The sequence below is a fragment of the Staurois parvus genome, unplaced genomic scaffold, assembly GCF_062004578.1.
Source record: "Staurois parvus isolate SC_StPar_1 unplaced genomic scaffold, SC_StPar_1.0 ptg000578l, whole genome shotgun sequence".
NCBI classification, from domain to species: Eukaryota; Metazoa; Chordata; class Amphibia; order Anura; family Ranidae; genus Staurois; species Staurois parvus.
The window spans coordinates 6900378-6919340 of record NW_028318374.1 but is presented as its reverse complement, the minus strand read 5'-3'; the positions used below and the strand labels follow the sequence as shown (position 1 = coordinate 6919340).

At 42.9% G+C, this 18963-nt stretch overlaps 1 protein-coding gene across 5 annotated transcripts in view; it reads right to left on the bottom strand.

Moving 5' to 3' along the window:
* The window catches only part of NEXN (nexilin F-actin binding protein), a 77920-nt gene that overhangs the window by 35674 nt on the left and 23283 nt on the right, over window positions 1-18963 (bottom strand). For all 5 annotated transcript variants that reach the window (XM_089692194.1, XM_089692193.1, XM_089692196.1 and 2 more), the window contains exon 2: window positions 2334-2417. In XM_089692194.1, the coding sequence (XP_089548320.1) occupies window positions 2334-2360 (27 nt within the window). In that variant the 5' untranslated portion in view covers window positions 2361-2417. The remainder of the gene's footprint in view (window positions 1-2333; window positions 2418-18963) is intronic.

Genomic DNA, 18963 nt, shown 5'->3' with positions numbered 1-18963 from the left:
TGGAAAGATAAACGTCTATCCTGGAAGAGTGTTGTGTTATTTTATCGCAACATGCACTACCTCATAGTATCCTGTAGAAGTCATTGTTTCAGTTATCCTGAACCCTTTAAACACTAGCTGCCTCCTAAAGTGAGAAGTATAGTTTGCAGTAGCTAGAAGTAGTTAGTCAAATTGAGCTGAACTAGTTTTGTAATAAAAATGCTTATCCAAGCTGCTTCTTCAGCTGTCATTAGAAGTAAACAAAGCAAGGAACAAACAACAAAGTGCAAAGAGCAGTGATCTACAGTAACCAATCAGAATTCACATGACTGAAATTGGACTAGATGGACTTGAGTTTTTTTGGGTACTGCACTTTGCACTTAGCCTGTAAGGTCTTTTTAGAGATGGTTCCACCATGGTCATTGGGATATGGGAGTGCCATATGGGAGTGCCTTGTCAAATTTACCTGGGTCCAGAATATATGTGGAGCCAGGAGCTTGCGCGGTAGAGGGACAAAGTGAGGAGGAGCACTTCCTCACTCAACTTTGAGAGAGAGGGACTGTACAAATATGTAAGTGGTTTGGATTATGGCTCCCATTTGGGGGAGCGTGACTAATCCCCTTGGGGGGCAAGAAAAGAGTTGAACAAATACTGAAGAAACAAGATACCAGACAAGGCCTGGGAACAAGACTGGTGGGGTTGGTTGCTGGCATTTTCCAGGGTTGACAATGTACAGCTTGTGGGCACTTGTTCACTCACTCACTGGAAAGCGGTGTTTGACTTGGGACACATAGGCGCTATGTCTGAGAATTTGACCAGGGACCCATGCCAGGGACAGATTGGACAACCTTGGTTGATCTAAGAAGACTACCAGTGTCGGAGGGATTTTACTGGGCTTTGCCTTCTACACAATGGTTCTAACTTCATAGTAGTGGAACGAAAAGGGAAGTCACAAGTGATAGTGTACAGTAAGGGTAGTAGGCCCCTTACAAACCTTTTGTAATTATTTTATTGTATTTTAGAGTGTGGTAATACCAGATCTATTTCTCACATTTTATTTCATTTCTCTCTTTATACAGATTTTAAAATGCCCTCAGGCAAATAACTACTGTTTGGAAATGTACATATATACAGAATATAGCAGAAAATGCCATAGTATTGCTATGTATAAACCAGCAATGTAAATAATTCATCATGTACACACTTATGCCTTACCTGCAATGAATCTGCACACAATTCTATGGCATGGTTCAGAGCATTGTGATAGCATTAGAAATAAAAGCTATGTATGGGGGTTGATTTACTAAAGGCAAATAGACTGTGCTCTTTGCAGTGCAGTTGCACTCATTTTCCCCAGAGCTTAGTGAATGTGGTGAAGCTTCACTTTCTACAGAATATCCAATCAGGTGCAAAAAAAAAACAGTATATGCTTGCACATGATTGGATGATGGAAATCAGCAGAGCTTCACCACATTCACTAGGCCAGGTGGAAATAAGTGAAACTGCACTTGCAAAATGCCCAGTCTATTTGCCTTTAGTAAATAAACCCCCATGCATAGCTAAAATAGTAAATCAACCAAGCATGTCATATACAGATCGGTCTGGACCAGGGGTCTCCAAACTTTGTAAACGAAAGGCCAGTTTTGGGGGTCTGAACTGTAGCCAATGGGAGAAGAAAATGTCCTGGCATCAGTGGGAAGTATAGTGCCCCATCTTTGGTGTTAGGGGAAGGAATAGTGCCTCATTGTTAGGGGCAATGGAAGAAATAGTGCCCCATGATTGGTGACATTAGTAGGAATAGTATCCAATCGTCTGTGTCATTGGGAGGAATAATGCCTCATTGTTGGTATCAGTGGGATGAATAGTGCCCTATCAGTGATGTCAGTGGCAGGAATTATTGGTGTCAGTGTAAGAAATAATAGGAATGGGAGGAGTATTGCCCCATTGTTGGTATCAGTGGAAGGAATAGTGCCCCATCGTTGGTGTCAGTCGCAGAAATTATTGGTGTCAGTGGAAGAAATAGTGGGAATGGGAGGAACAGTGCTCCATTGTGGGTATCAGAGGAAAGAATAGTGACCCATTGTTGGTGTCGATGGGAGGAATAGTGCCCCAAAAGCCAGATAAAGACAGGCAACGGGCTGCTTCTGGCCCCTGGTTTTCAGTTTGAAGACCACTGGTCTAAACTGTGCATTCTTTAGAAGTTCATTTCAGTTATGGTTAGTAACATTTCAGTGATTTGTTATACATCAGTTCCTGAAAGAAAATGAATGCAGTAATTTTAAAAAAAGTGAAAATGCTACTTTAAATTATTATTACACATCCATTTTCATGTTTGGTAAATTTATTGTACCTACCTCAGTCTTTTGAGCCACGTCATTCATGATTAATTATCCCTTCCCTTCTGATCCCCCCGGAAATTAAATTTTGTCTCACTCAGCCTGAAATCATACAAAATACATTATGTTAAGCCTTTTAATTTCCTGTTTACAGATGTAATCAGTGTGGCTGGGTCTACTGCACACACAGAACAATACAGAATAACATTTTCCGTAAGATCCATATTCCATAGAAAACCAGAGACCCAAAAACTAAGCAAAGCTTGAAAGGTGTGTGAACATCATTTACAAGTTGGTTTCCTTATATTAAAGTATCTTTATTAATTTTTTAAATATATTGAAGCTTCAGGGGTTTATGAGAAATGAGGTTCTGAATGAGTATATACGTAGGTCTCCAGGACAAAACACTTCCATTGGAATGCATATTTATGGCCAAGACAAATCCTTGTATTATCAATTACTCTTTTAGTTAGTTATGGAATAAGAACTTTATATTATAAATCCTTTTCCATTAATTAATTTGTAGCTCAGGATTCTGATCTTTATAGGTATGACAAAAATACAATTTGCAAATAAACCAGGCATGAATTATGAAACAAATTTGTTAGTTCGAGTATTACACTGTCAACCATGCAGAATACTCAGCAAGCAGACTTGGTCCATGTGACAGTCCTTCAAGTTATAGTATATGTAGAGATGGAATGAAGGGACTGTGTACTCAGATACTGTATAATGAATAATAATGCAAGCGATAGGAAGCAAACTTATTGATTGTGTAGAGAAAAGTGGCTCTAAGGCAGCCTTTCTCAGTGATGGTTCCTCTAGAGATTGCTAGGGGTCCATTGAGCTTTGAGTACTTTTTGCCTCAGATAAGTTACCACTTACACTAATGATCTTTCTAGCTACCTGTAAAGGGTTTTTCCCACTAGCCACCGATGAAAAGAACATTCTTCCCACTAACTACCAATGTAAGAATCTTTCTTCCCACTAACCACATATGGAATGGGCATTCTTCCAAGTGACCACCAATTTAATAGGATCCTTCTCCCACTGACCATCATTTAATGGGACCCTTTTCCCAATGATCACTAATATATGTGGATGTTTCTCTCAGTGACCCCCAGCTAATTGGGGCCTTTCTCCCAGTGACCACCAGTGTAAGGGGGCCTTTCTCCAAATGATCGCCAATTTAATGGGGCCCTTCTCCCACAGACCACCAGTATAATGCAGCCCTTCTCCCAATAACCACCAGTGTAAGAGCTTTTCTGCCAGTGACTGCCAATGTAAGGTGGTCAATTTCCAACTGACTACCAGTCCAAGTGGGCTCTTCACTAACTGCTAATGTAAGGGAATACTACAATTTTTACTGTCTACCTTTCTATTTTGACCTTTATTATTTTTAATTTATTCTATTACTGGTATTGAAAATAATTGTCATATTGGGTTTGATTTGCTAGAACTGGAGAGCTTCCAGGTTTTTTTGGTCAAAGCTTAATTGAACAAGCTGAAGTTAGAAGCTGATTGGCTACCATGCACAGCTGCACCAGATTTTGTACTCTATAGTTTTAGTAAATCTACCACATGGAGTTAATGTCAAATATGCAACATTACTTATTTTTTATGTATTCTTTTAATTCAGCTTACTGCTCACGCTAAAGCGGTATTAAACCCAAAAGCAAACATTTATTGCGCTGCAGCTTACCAATCTTGAGATATGATGGCAGCATTGGTTTTCTTTTTTAGGCTTTCTTTCCTGTATTTTCACCTGGTGATCCTGCCAGTAAGTCTGCTGTTTTTCAACAAAGCAAGCTGTTCTGCATATATAGCGTTTACAGGGTTGACAAACCATTTACCACTGACAGGGGTGCTTACAATGATCAGCTGTTTATTTATGTAAAACGTTTATCCAAAAAGGAAAAAAACAGCTGTATAAAGTGTTAGCAGGAGTTCACCTTCAATTTCTTGGTGTATCTAAATCTGCATCTAACACTCCCCTCCCTACAGACTGACAATGCTGCTGTCCAAAGGTGCCCCCTGTGCTCCTTCGTCCAGAGTGGGGGCTCTAATACAGGTGGTGTGTTACTGGCCAGACCACCAGGGGAAAACAAAGGGAAAGAAAGCCTAAGAAAAAAGAAAACAAATGCAGCCACCACATTTACTGATTGGTAAGCTGCAATATATTACATTTTTGGTTTTGCATTTAATACCGCTTTAATGTTATCTGTCATAAAGCATTAGCAGAAGGCAAGTGTCGCCGTATGTTACCATGTCAGAATTTAAATGCCGATTCCAATCCAGCCTGCAGTGAGATTATACCAGAGGCAGACTTTTGGCCTAGTTTATAAATTGTCCTGCCTGATACTTGTTTCACAGTGCAAATAAACCTACTGCAGGACCCTATCCCTTGGGGCCATATAGATCTCACTAAGCACAGCTTAGTTCCTAAAGAAACAAGCAGGAATGGCAGTCATTCTGTATTTCAGATAAAGCATGAAAAGCTGTAACAGATATTATAAACATAAATAAATATTGCATGTTTCCCTGCTTTAGTTTTTATATTAAAAGCTGAATTACCTGCCAAATGTAACAAACAGAAAAATGCAATAAGTTGCACATTTCTGTAAAACAAACCAACAAAACTAAGAATTCTGAAGAAAGCCGGATGTTTATTCATTTCCCATTAAGAGTGCAAAATATGAATTAACAAAAGTATTTTCCTAAAGAGGGAGGATGGGAAAGGTGTCTAAGTGCTGTTTAACACTCAACACTTGCAATTGTTTCTTTTTTACAAAAGGGGTAAAGGTTAGAACCTACCTACTCTTACATACAATTCAGGTGACAAGTGTTAGCAGGAAGTGTTGGGATATCTCTCTAATGTGCACAGAGATGGCAACAAAAGCACATTTCTGGTAAAGGATAACATTTTGCTCCTCTTTCAGGTATTATTTATTACAGGTATTTACAGTCACATCAGTCCCTGCATTCAAGGAACTTAACAATCTAAGACAGCCTTTGTCAATCTTGTTTACCCTAGATCAGTGGTGGGCAACCTTTTTTTTCAACTGAGCCAAATCTCGCCAAAACCACGATTGAAATTTATTTTGAGAGCCACATTTTTAAAACTGAAAATACATAGGATGGTACACTGTTTTTAGTTTCAATAAGTTTTTATAGTAATTCATCCCCCATAGTAATTTATCCCCCATATAGTAAATCCCCCATATAGTAATTCATCCCCCATAGTAATTCATCCCCCATATAGTAATTCATCCCCCATAGTAATTCATCCCCCATATAGTAATTCATCCCCCATATAGTAATTAATCCCCCATATAGTAATTCATCCCCCATAGTAATTCATCCCCCATAGTAATTCATCTCCCCTATAGTAATTCATCCCCCCTATAGTAATTCATCCCCCCTATAGTAATTCATCCCCCATATAGTAATTCATCCCCCATAGTAATTCATCCCCCCTATAGTAATTCATCCCCCATAGTAATTCATCCCCCTATTGTAATTCATTCCCCCATATAGTAATTCATCCCCCATAGTAATTCATCCCCCATAGTAATTCATCCTACATAGTAATTCATCCCCCATAGTAATTCATCCCCCCTATAGTAATTCATCCCCCATAGTAATTCATCCCTCATATAGTAGTAGTAAGTAAGTAGCAAGTAGTAAGCCAAGTCCCCCCTGTGTCAATTAATTTACCTTTGCTCCACGCGTTCCTCTCGCCGTGTTCCCGCGCCGTTCCGGTCTTCAGGGCGGACTGTGAGAGGAGCCTAGCTCCTCTCACGTTCATCATGCTGCCCCGCCTACACACATCCTGACAGCCAATCACTGGTATCAGGATGTGAGTGGCAGTGAAACTGGCCAATCATTGCATTTGAGCGCGCTGCCCTGGCTGTTTTTTTTTTGGATCACGCTGCAGAGTCCCTGCCGCCCGAGAGGAGGGAGGGGAGCGGGCGCCCGGCACACAAGAGCCGCATTAAAGCGTGTAAAGAGCCGCATGTGGCTCGCGAGCCGCGGCTTGCCGACCACTGCCCTAGAGCAGTGGTCGGCAAGCCACGGCTCGCGAGCCACATGCGGCTCTTTACACACATTAATGCGGCTCTTCTGTGTGCCGGGCGCCCGCTCCCCTCCCTCCTCTCGGGCGGCCGCCCCAAAAGTCAGGACTCTGCAGCTAGCCCAGCAATGGGCAAACTACGGCCCGCATACGGCCCGACAGACCTTTTAATCCAGCCCGCGGAGCGTGGCAAACATTGGCTGTCAGGATGTAGGCGGGGCAGCGTGACGAACTCCTCTCCTCTCACAGTCCGCCCTGAAGACTGGAACGGCGCGGGAACACGGCGAGAGGAACGCGCGGTGCAAAGGTAAGTGAATTGACACAATATGGGGAATGAATTATTATAGGGGGGATGAATTACTATATGGGGGAAGAATTACTATGGGGGATGAATTACTATATGGGGGATTAATTACTATGGGGGATGAATTACTATATGGGGGATGAATTACTATATGGGCGATTAATTACTATGGGGGATGAATTACTATATGGGGGATGAATTACTATGGGGGATGAATTACTATGGGGGATGAATTACTATATGGGGGATGAATTACTATGGGGGATGAATTACTGTATGGGGGATGAATTACTATGGGGGATGAATTACTATATGGGGAATGAATTACTATGGGGGATGAATTACTATATGGGGGATGAATTACTATATGGGGGATGAATTACTATATGGGGAATGAATTACTATGGGGGATGAATTACTATATGGGGGATGAATTACTATGGGGGATGAATTACTATATGGGGGATGAATTACTATGGGGGATGAATTACTATATGGGGGATGAATTACTATATGGGGGATGAATTACTATATGGGCAATTACTATGGGGGATGAATTACTATATGGGGGATGAATTACTATGGGGGATGAATTACTATGGGGGATGAATTACTATATGGGGGATGAATTACTATGGGGGATGAATTACTGTATGGGGGATGAATTACTATGGGGGATGAATTACTGTATGGGGGATGAATTACTATATGGGGAATGAATTACTATGGGGGATGAATTACTATATGGGGGATGAATTACTATATGGGGGATGAATTACTATATGGGGAATGAATTACTATGGGGGATGAATTACTATGGGGGATGAATTACTATATGGGGGATGAATTACTATATGGGGGATGAATTACTATATGGGGGATGAATTACTATGGGGGGTGAATTACTATATGGGGGATGAATTACTATGGGGGATGAATTACTATATGGGGGATGAATTACTATGAGGGATGAATTACTATGGGGGATGAATTACTATATGGGGGATGAATTACTATAGGGGGGATGAATTACTATAGGGGGGATGAATTACTATATGGGGGATGAATTACTATGGGGGATGAATTACTATATGGGGGATGTATTTTCAGTTTTAAAAATGTGGCTCTCAAAATAAATTTCAATCGTGGTTTTGGCGAGATTTGGCTCAGTTGAAAAAAAAGGTTGCCCACCACTGCCCTAGAGTAACATTTGAAATAAGTTTCAGGTCTCAGGAAACCCATGCTAAAACCAATTCATTGGTGGTCATTTAGAAGAATGTCCCTTACATTGGTGGTCTGTGTGAAGAATGATCCTTTGGTAACCAGTGGGAAGAATGCCCTTCCTTACACTCTTGGTCAGATAGCCAACCTATAGGCTCATCTTCTTTAGATCTGTTGACAAGTATGTAGTGCAAAGTTCTTGGTTGGATACAGAATAATTGGGTAGATTAGGTAGGTCCTCACATTACATATGTATAAAACAAAGAAAGGGAGAGAGCGCACATCTGCCCTAGTATAATATTGTTTATTGAAAACAATGATTAAAAAGACTTCAATTAATACACTCAGAATAAGTAGTACGTTTATCGGCATGTAGATACTCTCAGCCTCTGCTCCCGGGTTGCCGCTGTAAGATCGAAATGGGATCATGTAATCTACAACCAGCTGGCTGACAGCTGTGAGTCCCAACTCAAGCAGACCGCAGTGACTCGGTTATGGCGTGCCCGCTCAACTGCCACACACCACGAAGATATCCTGCAACACGGAAAGGAACAGGAGAGGAGGAAACCATCCAGCACGGTTGTAATGACATGTTTCGGAGGCGTGGCCTCATGTCATGGAGCACTACTTTATATAGGGACTCACAACCCCTCCCATGCTCCAGATCTTAAAGGGACCACACTGGGAGAAGGTGACTAGTGCCTATTACAAATAATGGGGCAATAACAGCCATTAATACATAAATGAGGCTGCAATTTGTTGCATTACGACTATATAAATAAATCAGTAAAAAATATATATAAAAAGACGGGTACAAAACAACAATAAAAGGTATATGTAAATTATGTTAAAATATATATACACTCACCGGCCACTTTATTAGGTACAGAGTTGGACCCCTTTTGCCTTCAGAACTGTCCTAATTCTTCATGGCATAGATTCAAAAAGGTGTTGGAAACATTTCTCAGAGATTTTGGTCCATATTGACCTGAGTTACTGTTGCCTTTCTATCATCTCGACCCAGTCTGTCATTATTTGACATCAAGGCATTTTCATCTGCACAACTGGATATTTGCTCTATTTTGGACCATTCTCTGTAAACCCTAGAGATGGTTGTGTGTGAAAATCCCAGTAGATCAGCAGTCTTTGAAATTCTCAGACCAGCCTGTCTGGCACCAACAAACATGCCACGTTAAAAGCGACTTAAATCCCCATTCTGATGCCCGGTTTGAACTTCAGCAAGTAGTCTTCACCACGTCTACATGCCTAAATGCATTGAGTTGCTGTCATGTGATTGGCTGATTAGCAATTTGTGTTGCCAAGCAATTGAACAGGTGTGCCTAATAAAGTGGCTGGTGAGTATATATTCTATAATATATTTTATAATACACCTGTAGTGCCCTCCTAGGTAGCTAGTGGCAGTTAGACAAAAAATGTTAGACAGAGGCCGAGTAGCAGCCAAGGTGCAAGAGTCGGAGGGAGGTTAAATTTGGGTCAGAGCTGAGAGGCTCTGCAGATCAGCTCTCTGAGACTTCCCCCTTCCCTAGAACTTTGGAGAACGTTCTAGAAACAGTGGGTGGAGGTAAGGAGTGGCTGGTCTGCACTCTTGAGGCATCCTGACCAATCCCCAACAGGAGGCTTGGCATGGGGTCAGGACTGCCCTTAAAAGTGAGAAAGCCTGCTCAGCTGGAGGAGAGTTGTTGCAGGAGAGATAAGGAGGATGTGAGGCTGGAAGACAGGAGCCTGGGAGGGAGCCCAGATGGAGAGGGGCTCACCTACAGGCAGAAGGACCTGAGAAGGCTGAAAGCTTGAAACATCACCGGCCCCCTGAGAAAGGGAAGGAGTGGTCCAGCTAGAAGGTCTGATAGCAGCCACCAACCCATCAGCAACACAGGAGAAGGACTAAGTGAGTAAACCTGCATCCCCTGGGCCAGATAGGGGAAGGAGGCACTCTAGTGGGAAAACTGTATTAGCTGCTACCCTGTTTCACCCATTCTATGTGGCAGACACTGGATCCACTGTCCAGGGATTCCTCCAGGCAGTCACAAAGAGGAGCATCTTGGGTCTGGGTTGGTACTACAGGAGATGCTGGCTAGCTCTCCAGAAGAGACTGTTTGCTGTAACCACTTGTACACAGTTCAGGAAGTTTCCTCGGTTTCTCAGGTCCATTGGGCATCCCGTTACCCCAACGAAGTTCTAAATTCCCTAATAAAACTTCAAAACAAGCTCAAGGACTGGTCAATGACTCCTGAATGCAAGTCTATGTGGAAATGCGACTTGTCTGGCTGTGCAGGACTATAGTGGGAACCCAAAACTTCAGCAACTCCTAAGAGGTGAAGTGCTACACACCGTTTCCACAAACTAAAGGATTATAACCCTCCCACACTCCCACAGTGCAGTACTAAGGGCCTATGAAGAGCTACTCAGCAGGCTGGGAGGGAAATACACAATTTGCCAACATATACTATATTATATGCTGGTGCAACAAGAATGTCTTATCACATTGGTGTTGACCATACCATTATATATACATGGTCACAGATGACCCTGGCTGATAGGTCCCATCGTTTTGAAAATCCTAAGCCATATACAAATGTTAGAAAGGACGCTATTAGATAATGTGCTTATCTCTAGTTCTTCGTTTAGTCTGTCAGGGGACAGACTATTGGTATTCTCATGGTATTCAAGGTAAAAATCCCAAACTGTTTCCCGCATACACAATCTGGAAAACCTTGCACCTTCTGGGAAAGACATAGGTATATCTTCAGTACCAAAGAGCTCTAAGCCCTCCATGCTACCCCCATGTACCTGAGAAAAATGATGGGGAACACTATGTTTATCTGGCTTGTGCTCTATGCATCGCTGGTGCTCACCAAACTTAATGAGCAAAGCACTCACCGTTCTACCTACATAGAGAACACAGGGGAACCTCAGTCCATAGACCACAAACTGTGGCACTACAACAAATGAATTGTTTGATTTTAAATACCTATCAATATTTTCTAAAAAATGTTTTTTTGCCATGGGACCTGTTCCTTTCCATGTCGCAGGATATATAAAGTAGTGCTCGTCCATAGTGGGCATGACTTAATAAAGGAGGCCATGCCTCCGAAACGTATCATCATAGTAACGGTGCCGCATAATTTCCTTCCATCCTGTTTTTTTCTGTGTCAACGGATATCCCCTTTGTGCAGAGCGCCAGCTGGACATAGCGCATTTGCAGTTGACCGGGCACACCATAGCCGAGTCACGGTGGTCTGCTTTAGTTGGGACTCACAGCTGTCAGCTGATTGGTTGTACACCACATGATCCTGTCCAGATCTTACAGCAGCAACCCAGGAGCAGAGGCAGAGAATATCTAGGTGCCGATATACTTACTACCTAATGTGAGTGTATAAATTGAAGTCTTTTTAATCATTGTTTTCAGTAAAGAGTATTATACTAGGGTGGACATGCGCTTTCTCCCTTTGTTTTATTTAGATGCAATCCCAACACACAGTAGAACATCCAGAGAGCTGCAATGCCATATTTACTGATGAATACTGTAATGAGTGAGCTACATTTACCAGCCTGGTCAGAGAATGTTTTGATCAGCGCACCAGTTAGCTTTTTGTCGCGTTGACCTCACATTACATAGTTTTGGAAAATCTAAAGTTAATTGTATGAAGATTACGTGTTCAGATTGCAGCCTGTATGGTGAGCCTTAGGCAGCCCATAGATCACGTGTCAAACACAAGGCCCACGGGCTACCTATGGCCCACCAGGCCATTTTGTGTGGCCCTTGCACCCAGGTCTTTCTTCAGTGGAACTTGCTGTAGCTCTCGCCCTCTGCTCATCACTACCGCTCTTAAACACAGAAGCTTTCTTTTGGAAGCTCTCACAGATCCCTGGCTGCCCTACACACACTCACAGCGGGGCACAGAAAGGACAGATGCTGACCAATGATCTCCCTGCAATTGAAAGACAGAGGAGGAGACGTCTACACTGCTAGAGTAGATACATAATCTTATAGATACAACCGGCCCTTTGAGGGCAACCATAATGCTGATGTGACCCGCAATAAAATTGAGTTTGACACTCCTGCCATAGATTCATTCATTTTATTTAATTCAACCAGTAGGTTGAATAAAAAAAAAGACTGGATGGGAGAATCCTCCTGCTGTGCCTTTGTATTCTGACAGTGAGGAGACTTTCCCACCGTCAGAATACACTGATTGAGGGGAAATTTTCCAACAGGGTGATTGTACAGAAGTCAATTGGTAGATCAAATTCTATACAACCACCCTTCCCTTGCATGGACCAAAAATTGTATGCTCCCTGCTGAATTGGCTGAATTTCAATCCATGTACTACCTCACCAACCTGATTCCCAAGTACCACCCTACCCGTACCCTTCGCTCCTCACAGGACCTCCTTCTATCTTGCTCTCTGATCTCCTCCTCCCACGCACGACTGCAAGACTTCTCCAGGTCCTCCCCCATCCTCTGGAACTCACTGCCCCAATCCATCAGACTGTCACCTTCCCTCCTCACCTTCAGGCGCTTGCTGAAAACCCACCTCTTCAGGAAAGCCTACCCCTCCCTCACCTAACAGCCATTCTCCTTCATTCCTCCTACCACTCCATCCCCCACAGTCACTTCCTCCTGTGCTACTACCCCCTCCCTCCTAGATTGTGAGCTCGAAAGAGTAGGGCCCTCTAACCCCTCATGTACTGTTGTTGTTGCTGTTCTGTTTCTTGTATTGTCCCCCCCTCTATTGTACAGCGCTGAGTAAACCCTTTGGCGCTATATAAACTCGATGTAATAATAATGTACTGGATGGTTTTACAGACAGCTAGAAAGAAAACTGGTGTCATGCTGCTGACTATGCCAAGTGGAATTGGCCCCAGAATTATGCAGGTACCATCAAATAGGATGTAAGTTAGCCACAGCTCAGGGAACCCCTATCAAACTCTGGAGGAACCCTAGGGTTCCACAGACCCTAGTTGAGAATAGCATGCATACAAGCACACATACTATGGCCATTTTAGACTGGAGGAAATCATCCTACCAGCATATCTTTGGAGTGTGAGAGTATACTAGAGAAAACCACAAACCCAAGGAGGACATACAAGCTCCATGCAGTATGTGGCCTGGTTAATATTAAAATCAAAGACCCTAGTGCTGCAAGGCAGGTGTGCTCACCACTAAGCCCCTGTAGTTTTCATTGATCTCTTTGTTTTCTTGCCTTGGTGACTCCCAAAACTTCTCATTTATTGTCTTGATATCATAGGGACAGAAAGTGAAGGGAAACTTGTATACAAGTGTGCCTAGCTGTGAATGGTCTCAGCGATCACATGCACAAGCTGGGCCACTCACAGCCCAGCTGTGTCATGTGATTAGCTGTGGCCAAATCACAGCTAAGCACAAAAAAAAAAAAAAAAAAAGCCCTGAATGAATTGATGTCATTCAGGTAAATGCTTGCTTATAATCCATTGTATACAAGAAAGTGAAGGGAAACTTTCCCAATGAAGACACAGACAGCAATAAATATCTAAATTAGAGAATGATGACTGCACCAGTCATCAAGTGTTCAACCTTTGTAACCGATGGGTGCTCATAGTGACTGTAGCTGATTGCATTGTGCAAATCACAGTGAAACAATAAGATGTCACCAGCACTCCGTTACAAACATATACACTCTTTTAATACTGCAGTGTCACATCAGTAAAGTAAGCCAATTTTATTGAGCCACACTGAGTCCCTTCCTTAATACGATATAGTAACCACCTTGTCACCTTGATGAAGAGACCATGCATAATCAATCAATCTGTGAATTCAGAACTCTCCTCCTAAATGCTTGTTCCTCCCAGGAATCAATTACTAAGTGGTGGAGGAAGAAGGAATGACAAGTCCATAGCCTATAACTTTAAAGAGTCAGTTATACCAACTCCCATTTCTTGATACTGACATTTTTCTTTTGAATTGTGTCTAGGAAAGGAAAACTACTGATTAGCAAATGTATAATAAGGTCCTGATGGATCTGAAGTCATATAGTAAGCAAGATGTTTCCTTTACAGCAGTTTAGATGGATCTCATGGTCTTCTTTAGAATGTCACACTTTTTTATTCTGAGCCAGCCTTTAGATTAAAACCATCAATTATTCTCTATCAGCAATGACGAAGCCCTGTACACAAATTCCTGTATCTGTGCTATATTCATATATCTCTGCATTATGAGAGGTGGACAGCTGCCAGGACAGTATGTGAGGCTTTGGTCAGTCATGTTCCCAATCTGAAATGTTATCAGAGCTAAAGACTGAATTCCTCTGTTATCTCCTGCAGCATGAATTAATACCCACTCTGTTACCATCACTCCCTCCAGATTCCTGGCCCCCTGAACCCTGTCAGTCTCCTGCAAACTTATCATTTGTGCTTCCTCAAATTTTGTTATGTTTAATTTAAAAGTATACATTCTAAAAGGCACATTACAAGATAGTTGCACCCTACACTGAAAGTCTACTGTGCTATGAAACCATACTGTGTTCTTAGAAGTCCCAGTGCTCTGATCTGACTTCAGCCTGTGCTGTCCTATGTGCCAATAGCATAGAATTGTGATTCAAGTGAAGCATAGGGATCAATCTCTGCCCTTTTTTTCATGTTCGCATCAAGTACTGGATATTGAGCTTTACTTAAAGTGCCAGGCCAATAAATTTACATAGGGGTTGATTTACTAAACGCAAATAGACTGTGCACTTTGCAAAGTGCAGTTGCACTCTGCAAGAGCAGTTGCTTCAGGGCTTAGTAAATGAGGTAAAGATTCACTTTGCAAAGAATACCCAATCATGTGCAAGGAAAATGAAAAAAAAAAACAGCATTTTTGCTTAGACATGATTGGATGATGGAAGTCAGCAGAGCATCTTATTTACCAAGCTCTGGAGCAAATGCACTTGAAAAATGCAACTGCACTTTGTATATTGCACAGTCTATTCTCCTTTAGTAAATCAACCCCATAGTGTAGAAGCTATTGGGGGGCACATTAGAGCTTAACTCTTTGGCACTGGCACCTCCTGGCCCTTTAAGGTTTTTTTGACGCCGGGAGGTGGGGTGGGGTTTAGGGTCATGTGACCGCTGTGATTGGCTGTCACAATGGTCACATGGTTGGAAAGCTCCTGATCGGGACCCTTCCGTGAGGCACCAGTAAACGTGCTGGAAGTGTGCAGGGCGCGCGATCTTGGCACATGTTTGTTTACATTGGTTATGCAAATATTTGGCGTCAAGGCCCAGCCACTGAGAGGCCGCATATTCGCATACTATTGGCGCCAAGGAGTTAATGTGATATTGAAGGTAATTTAAAATAAAAAAAAGTTATACTTGCCTTTTCTGTGCAATTAAATTGCACACAGTGGTCCCTTACCTCCTGTATGGAAGTTTCCCGTTGAGCCTGTCAGCTCCTCTCTCCTCTGGGTGCCTCCTCAGCAAGCTGGGTGCTAACGAAGCACCAAAGTGCATGCTATTGAGTCAAATTGTGTGCGTCCATAGACACAGTGCTGGTAAGCCATGCCCTGGCTACCTACTCACAGGAGTTTGACTGACAGCAGTAGGAGCCTATGGTTCTCGCTATTCTCAGTGTCTCCTGTGAGGCCAGGAAGTGAGAGGATTGGCGCTGCAGCTGGGACAGCACTGGAGTGGTGACAGGAGTCAGTAAAGTGTTTAGGGATTGGGGTGGGTAGAACAGGTAGTGGAGAGTTTTTTTACATTAATGCAGAGAAAGAGAGCCTTTTTGACACAGATGGGCAGGCCAGAGGTTTAAACAGGTGGCTGAGTCATGGTTGTCTTGAAAAAAGCATTAAAAAAATTGTGAATAAAAAGGATTTGGGGAGACCATCTAAAAAGGTCCTCTACTCCCAGGCATTGCCTGAAGAGGATGTCATTGTGAGGGATCCTGGTCTTCTGCCTCCCAGGCCTGTTTCCTGGGGAAGACACAGTTCTAAGGCCTAGGCCCAAGAATAGGACCCTGGGTATATGGAAATGTGGCTACTAAGGAGAAGCACCTTCAGGCAAGTACTGCTCAATCTACACTGCTCAAAAAAATAAAGGAACACTTTTGAATCAGTGTATAGCATCAAGTCAATTAAACTTCTGGGATATTGATCTGGCCAGTTATGTAGCAGATGGGGTTGTTAATCAGTTTCAGTTGCTTTGGTGTTAATGCAATGGGCAACAATGAGATGACCCCCAAAACAGGAATGGTTTAACAGGTAGAGGCCACTGACATTTTTTTCCCAGTCCCAACTCATCTTTTCTGACTGTTTTTCAATAGTTTTGCATTTGGCCAGGGTCAGTGTCACTACTGGTAGCATGAGGTGATACCTGGACCCTACAGAGGTTGCACAGGTAGTCCAACTTCTCCAGGATGGCACATCAATACGTGCCATTGTCAAAAGATTTGCTGTGTGTCCCAGCACAGTCTCAAAAGCATGGAGGAGATTCCAGGAGACAGGCAATTACTCTAGGAAAGCTGGACAGAGCCGTAGAAGGTCCTTAACTCATCAGCAGGACCGGTATCTGCTCTGTGGTGCAAGGAGGAACAGGATGAGCACTGCCAGAGCCCTACAGAATGACCTCCAGCAGGCCACTGGTGTGACTGTCTCTGACCAAACAATCAGAAACAGACTTCATGAGGGTGGCCTGAGGGTCCAACGTCCTCTAGTGGGCCCTGTGCTCACTGCCCGGCACTATAGAGCTCGATTGGCATTTGCCATTGAACACCAGAATTGGCAGGTCCCCCACTGGCACCCTGTGCTTTTCATAGATGAGAGCAGGTTCACCCTGAGCACGTGACAGATGTGAAAGGGTCTGGAGAAGCCATGGTGATTGTTATGCTGCCTGTAACATCGTTCAGCATGTCCGTTTTCATGGTGGGTTCGTGATGGTCTGGGGAGGCATATACATGGAGGGACGCACAAACCTCTACAGGATAGACATTGGCACCCTGACTGTCATTAGGTATCGGGATGAAATCCTTGGACCCATTGTCAGACCCTACGCTAGTGCAGTGGGTCCTGGGTTCCTCCTGGTGCACGACAATGCCCAGCCTCATGTGGCGAGAGTATGCAGGCAGTTCCTGGAGGATGAAGGAATTAATACCATTGAATGTCCCCCACGCTTGCCTGACCTCAATCCAATAGAACACCTCTGGGATATCATGTTTTGGTCCATCCTATGCCGCCAGAATGCACCTCAGACTGTTCAAGAGCTCAGTGATGCCCTGGTCCAGATCTGGGAGGAAATACCCCAGGACACCATCCGTTGTCTCATTAGAAGCATGCCCCGATGTTGTCAGGCATGCAGACAAGCATGTGGGGGCCATGCAAACTAAATTTCAGCAAAATGGACTAGCCTGCTGCATCATTTTTTCACTTTGATGGAAATTAAAAGTATCTACCTACAGAGGACTGAATTCAAAGACACCTCGAAAATCAAAGTGAAAAAATGATGCAGCAGGCTAGTCCATTTTGCTGAAATTTAGTATGTATGGCCCCCACGTGCTTGTCTGCATGTCTGGATGCCCCATCGTTTGATGGAAATTAAAAGTATCTACCTACAGAGGACTGAATTCAAAGACACCTCGAAAATCAAACGATGGGGCATCCTTACGTTCCTAACACATTACCCTGTCCATATTAGTATAGATATCCAGCAGGAGATTTTTTCCCATTGAGATCTGATGTGTTTTCAAAGTGTTCCTTTAATTTTTTGATCAGTGTATTTCCGTTCTCAGTGTGAAGCTCCACAGCTACAGATTGTCTCAGATTAAAGGTTCATTATTAGCCTGTGAAAGGGGCTGAAGATATGTGTACTAGCATGTACTACTGAGCAGACTGAATTATTTTATGCTTTTTTTGGGTATCCTGTAGCCCCTAACTCCCTTGGACACTGTGCCAATAAAATCTGGTAATTATAGAGTTCTGTACTATTATATACAGACATAGAAAATAATAGCCCCAATATGACCCAACCCAACCATTATCATAATACATTTCTATTACATTTGAAACATAAAAAATATAACTATCAGCATATACTGACTACTGGAGACAATACCGTACAGTAATGTTATAATTAATATAAACTCTGTTATAATGTATCCATGGACAAAATCTTTTTTTTTTTTGGATAATGTGGGGAATGGTTAGACATTCTCTTGGATTTTTCATGCTATATGTGTCCCTATTAGGGAGATTGCCCCTTTATTTGTACTGGTGACTGTTCTCATTTAGAATGAAGGTGATGGGAAATCCAAAATGAACCACGTGCCTACCAGGCACTTTTACCACCTTCCTGCCCAGGACAGTTTTCAGCTTTCAACACTGTTGCACTTTGAATGACAATTGTGCGGTCATGCAACACTGTACTCAAACTAAATTTTTTTAATTTTTTTGTGACAAATAGAGCTTTCTTTTGATGGTATTCATTCACCACTGGAGTTTTTATTTTTTGCTAAACAAACAAAAAAAAGACCAAAATGTGAAAACAGTTTTTCTTAGTTTCTGTTTTAAAATTTTTGTAAATAGGTGATTTTTCTCCTTCACTGATGGGCGCGGATAGGCTGTACTGATGGGCATTGATGAGGCTGCACTAATATGTGGCACTGACAGCCAGCACTGAGGAGGCACTGATAGGAACTGATAGCCAACACTGATACGCACTGATGGGCACTGATAGCAAGCACTAACGGGCACTTATACAAGGTCTGATGGGCACTGATAGGGTTACACTGATCATCAGGGTACTGGTGATCAGTGTAGATGTCCTCTCTGAGAAATGCTGCTTACCAGCTCTCCTCTCACGCTGTCAGTGTGAGGAGAGGACTGCTGATAACCGGCCTTTCCAATTTACACTGTGATTGGACACAGCTGATCACATTGTAAAAGGCGGCTCTGAGTGGCACTTTACCTGGACAAGTGATCACAGCTCATGCACGGTACGTGCCTCTGGGGGCGCGTGGGGGTGTGTAGTTCTGGGTGGATGCCCATGGATGCCCTCCCAGAACTAGCCGACTGTGTTTTAGC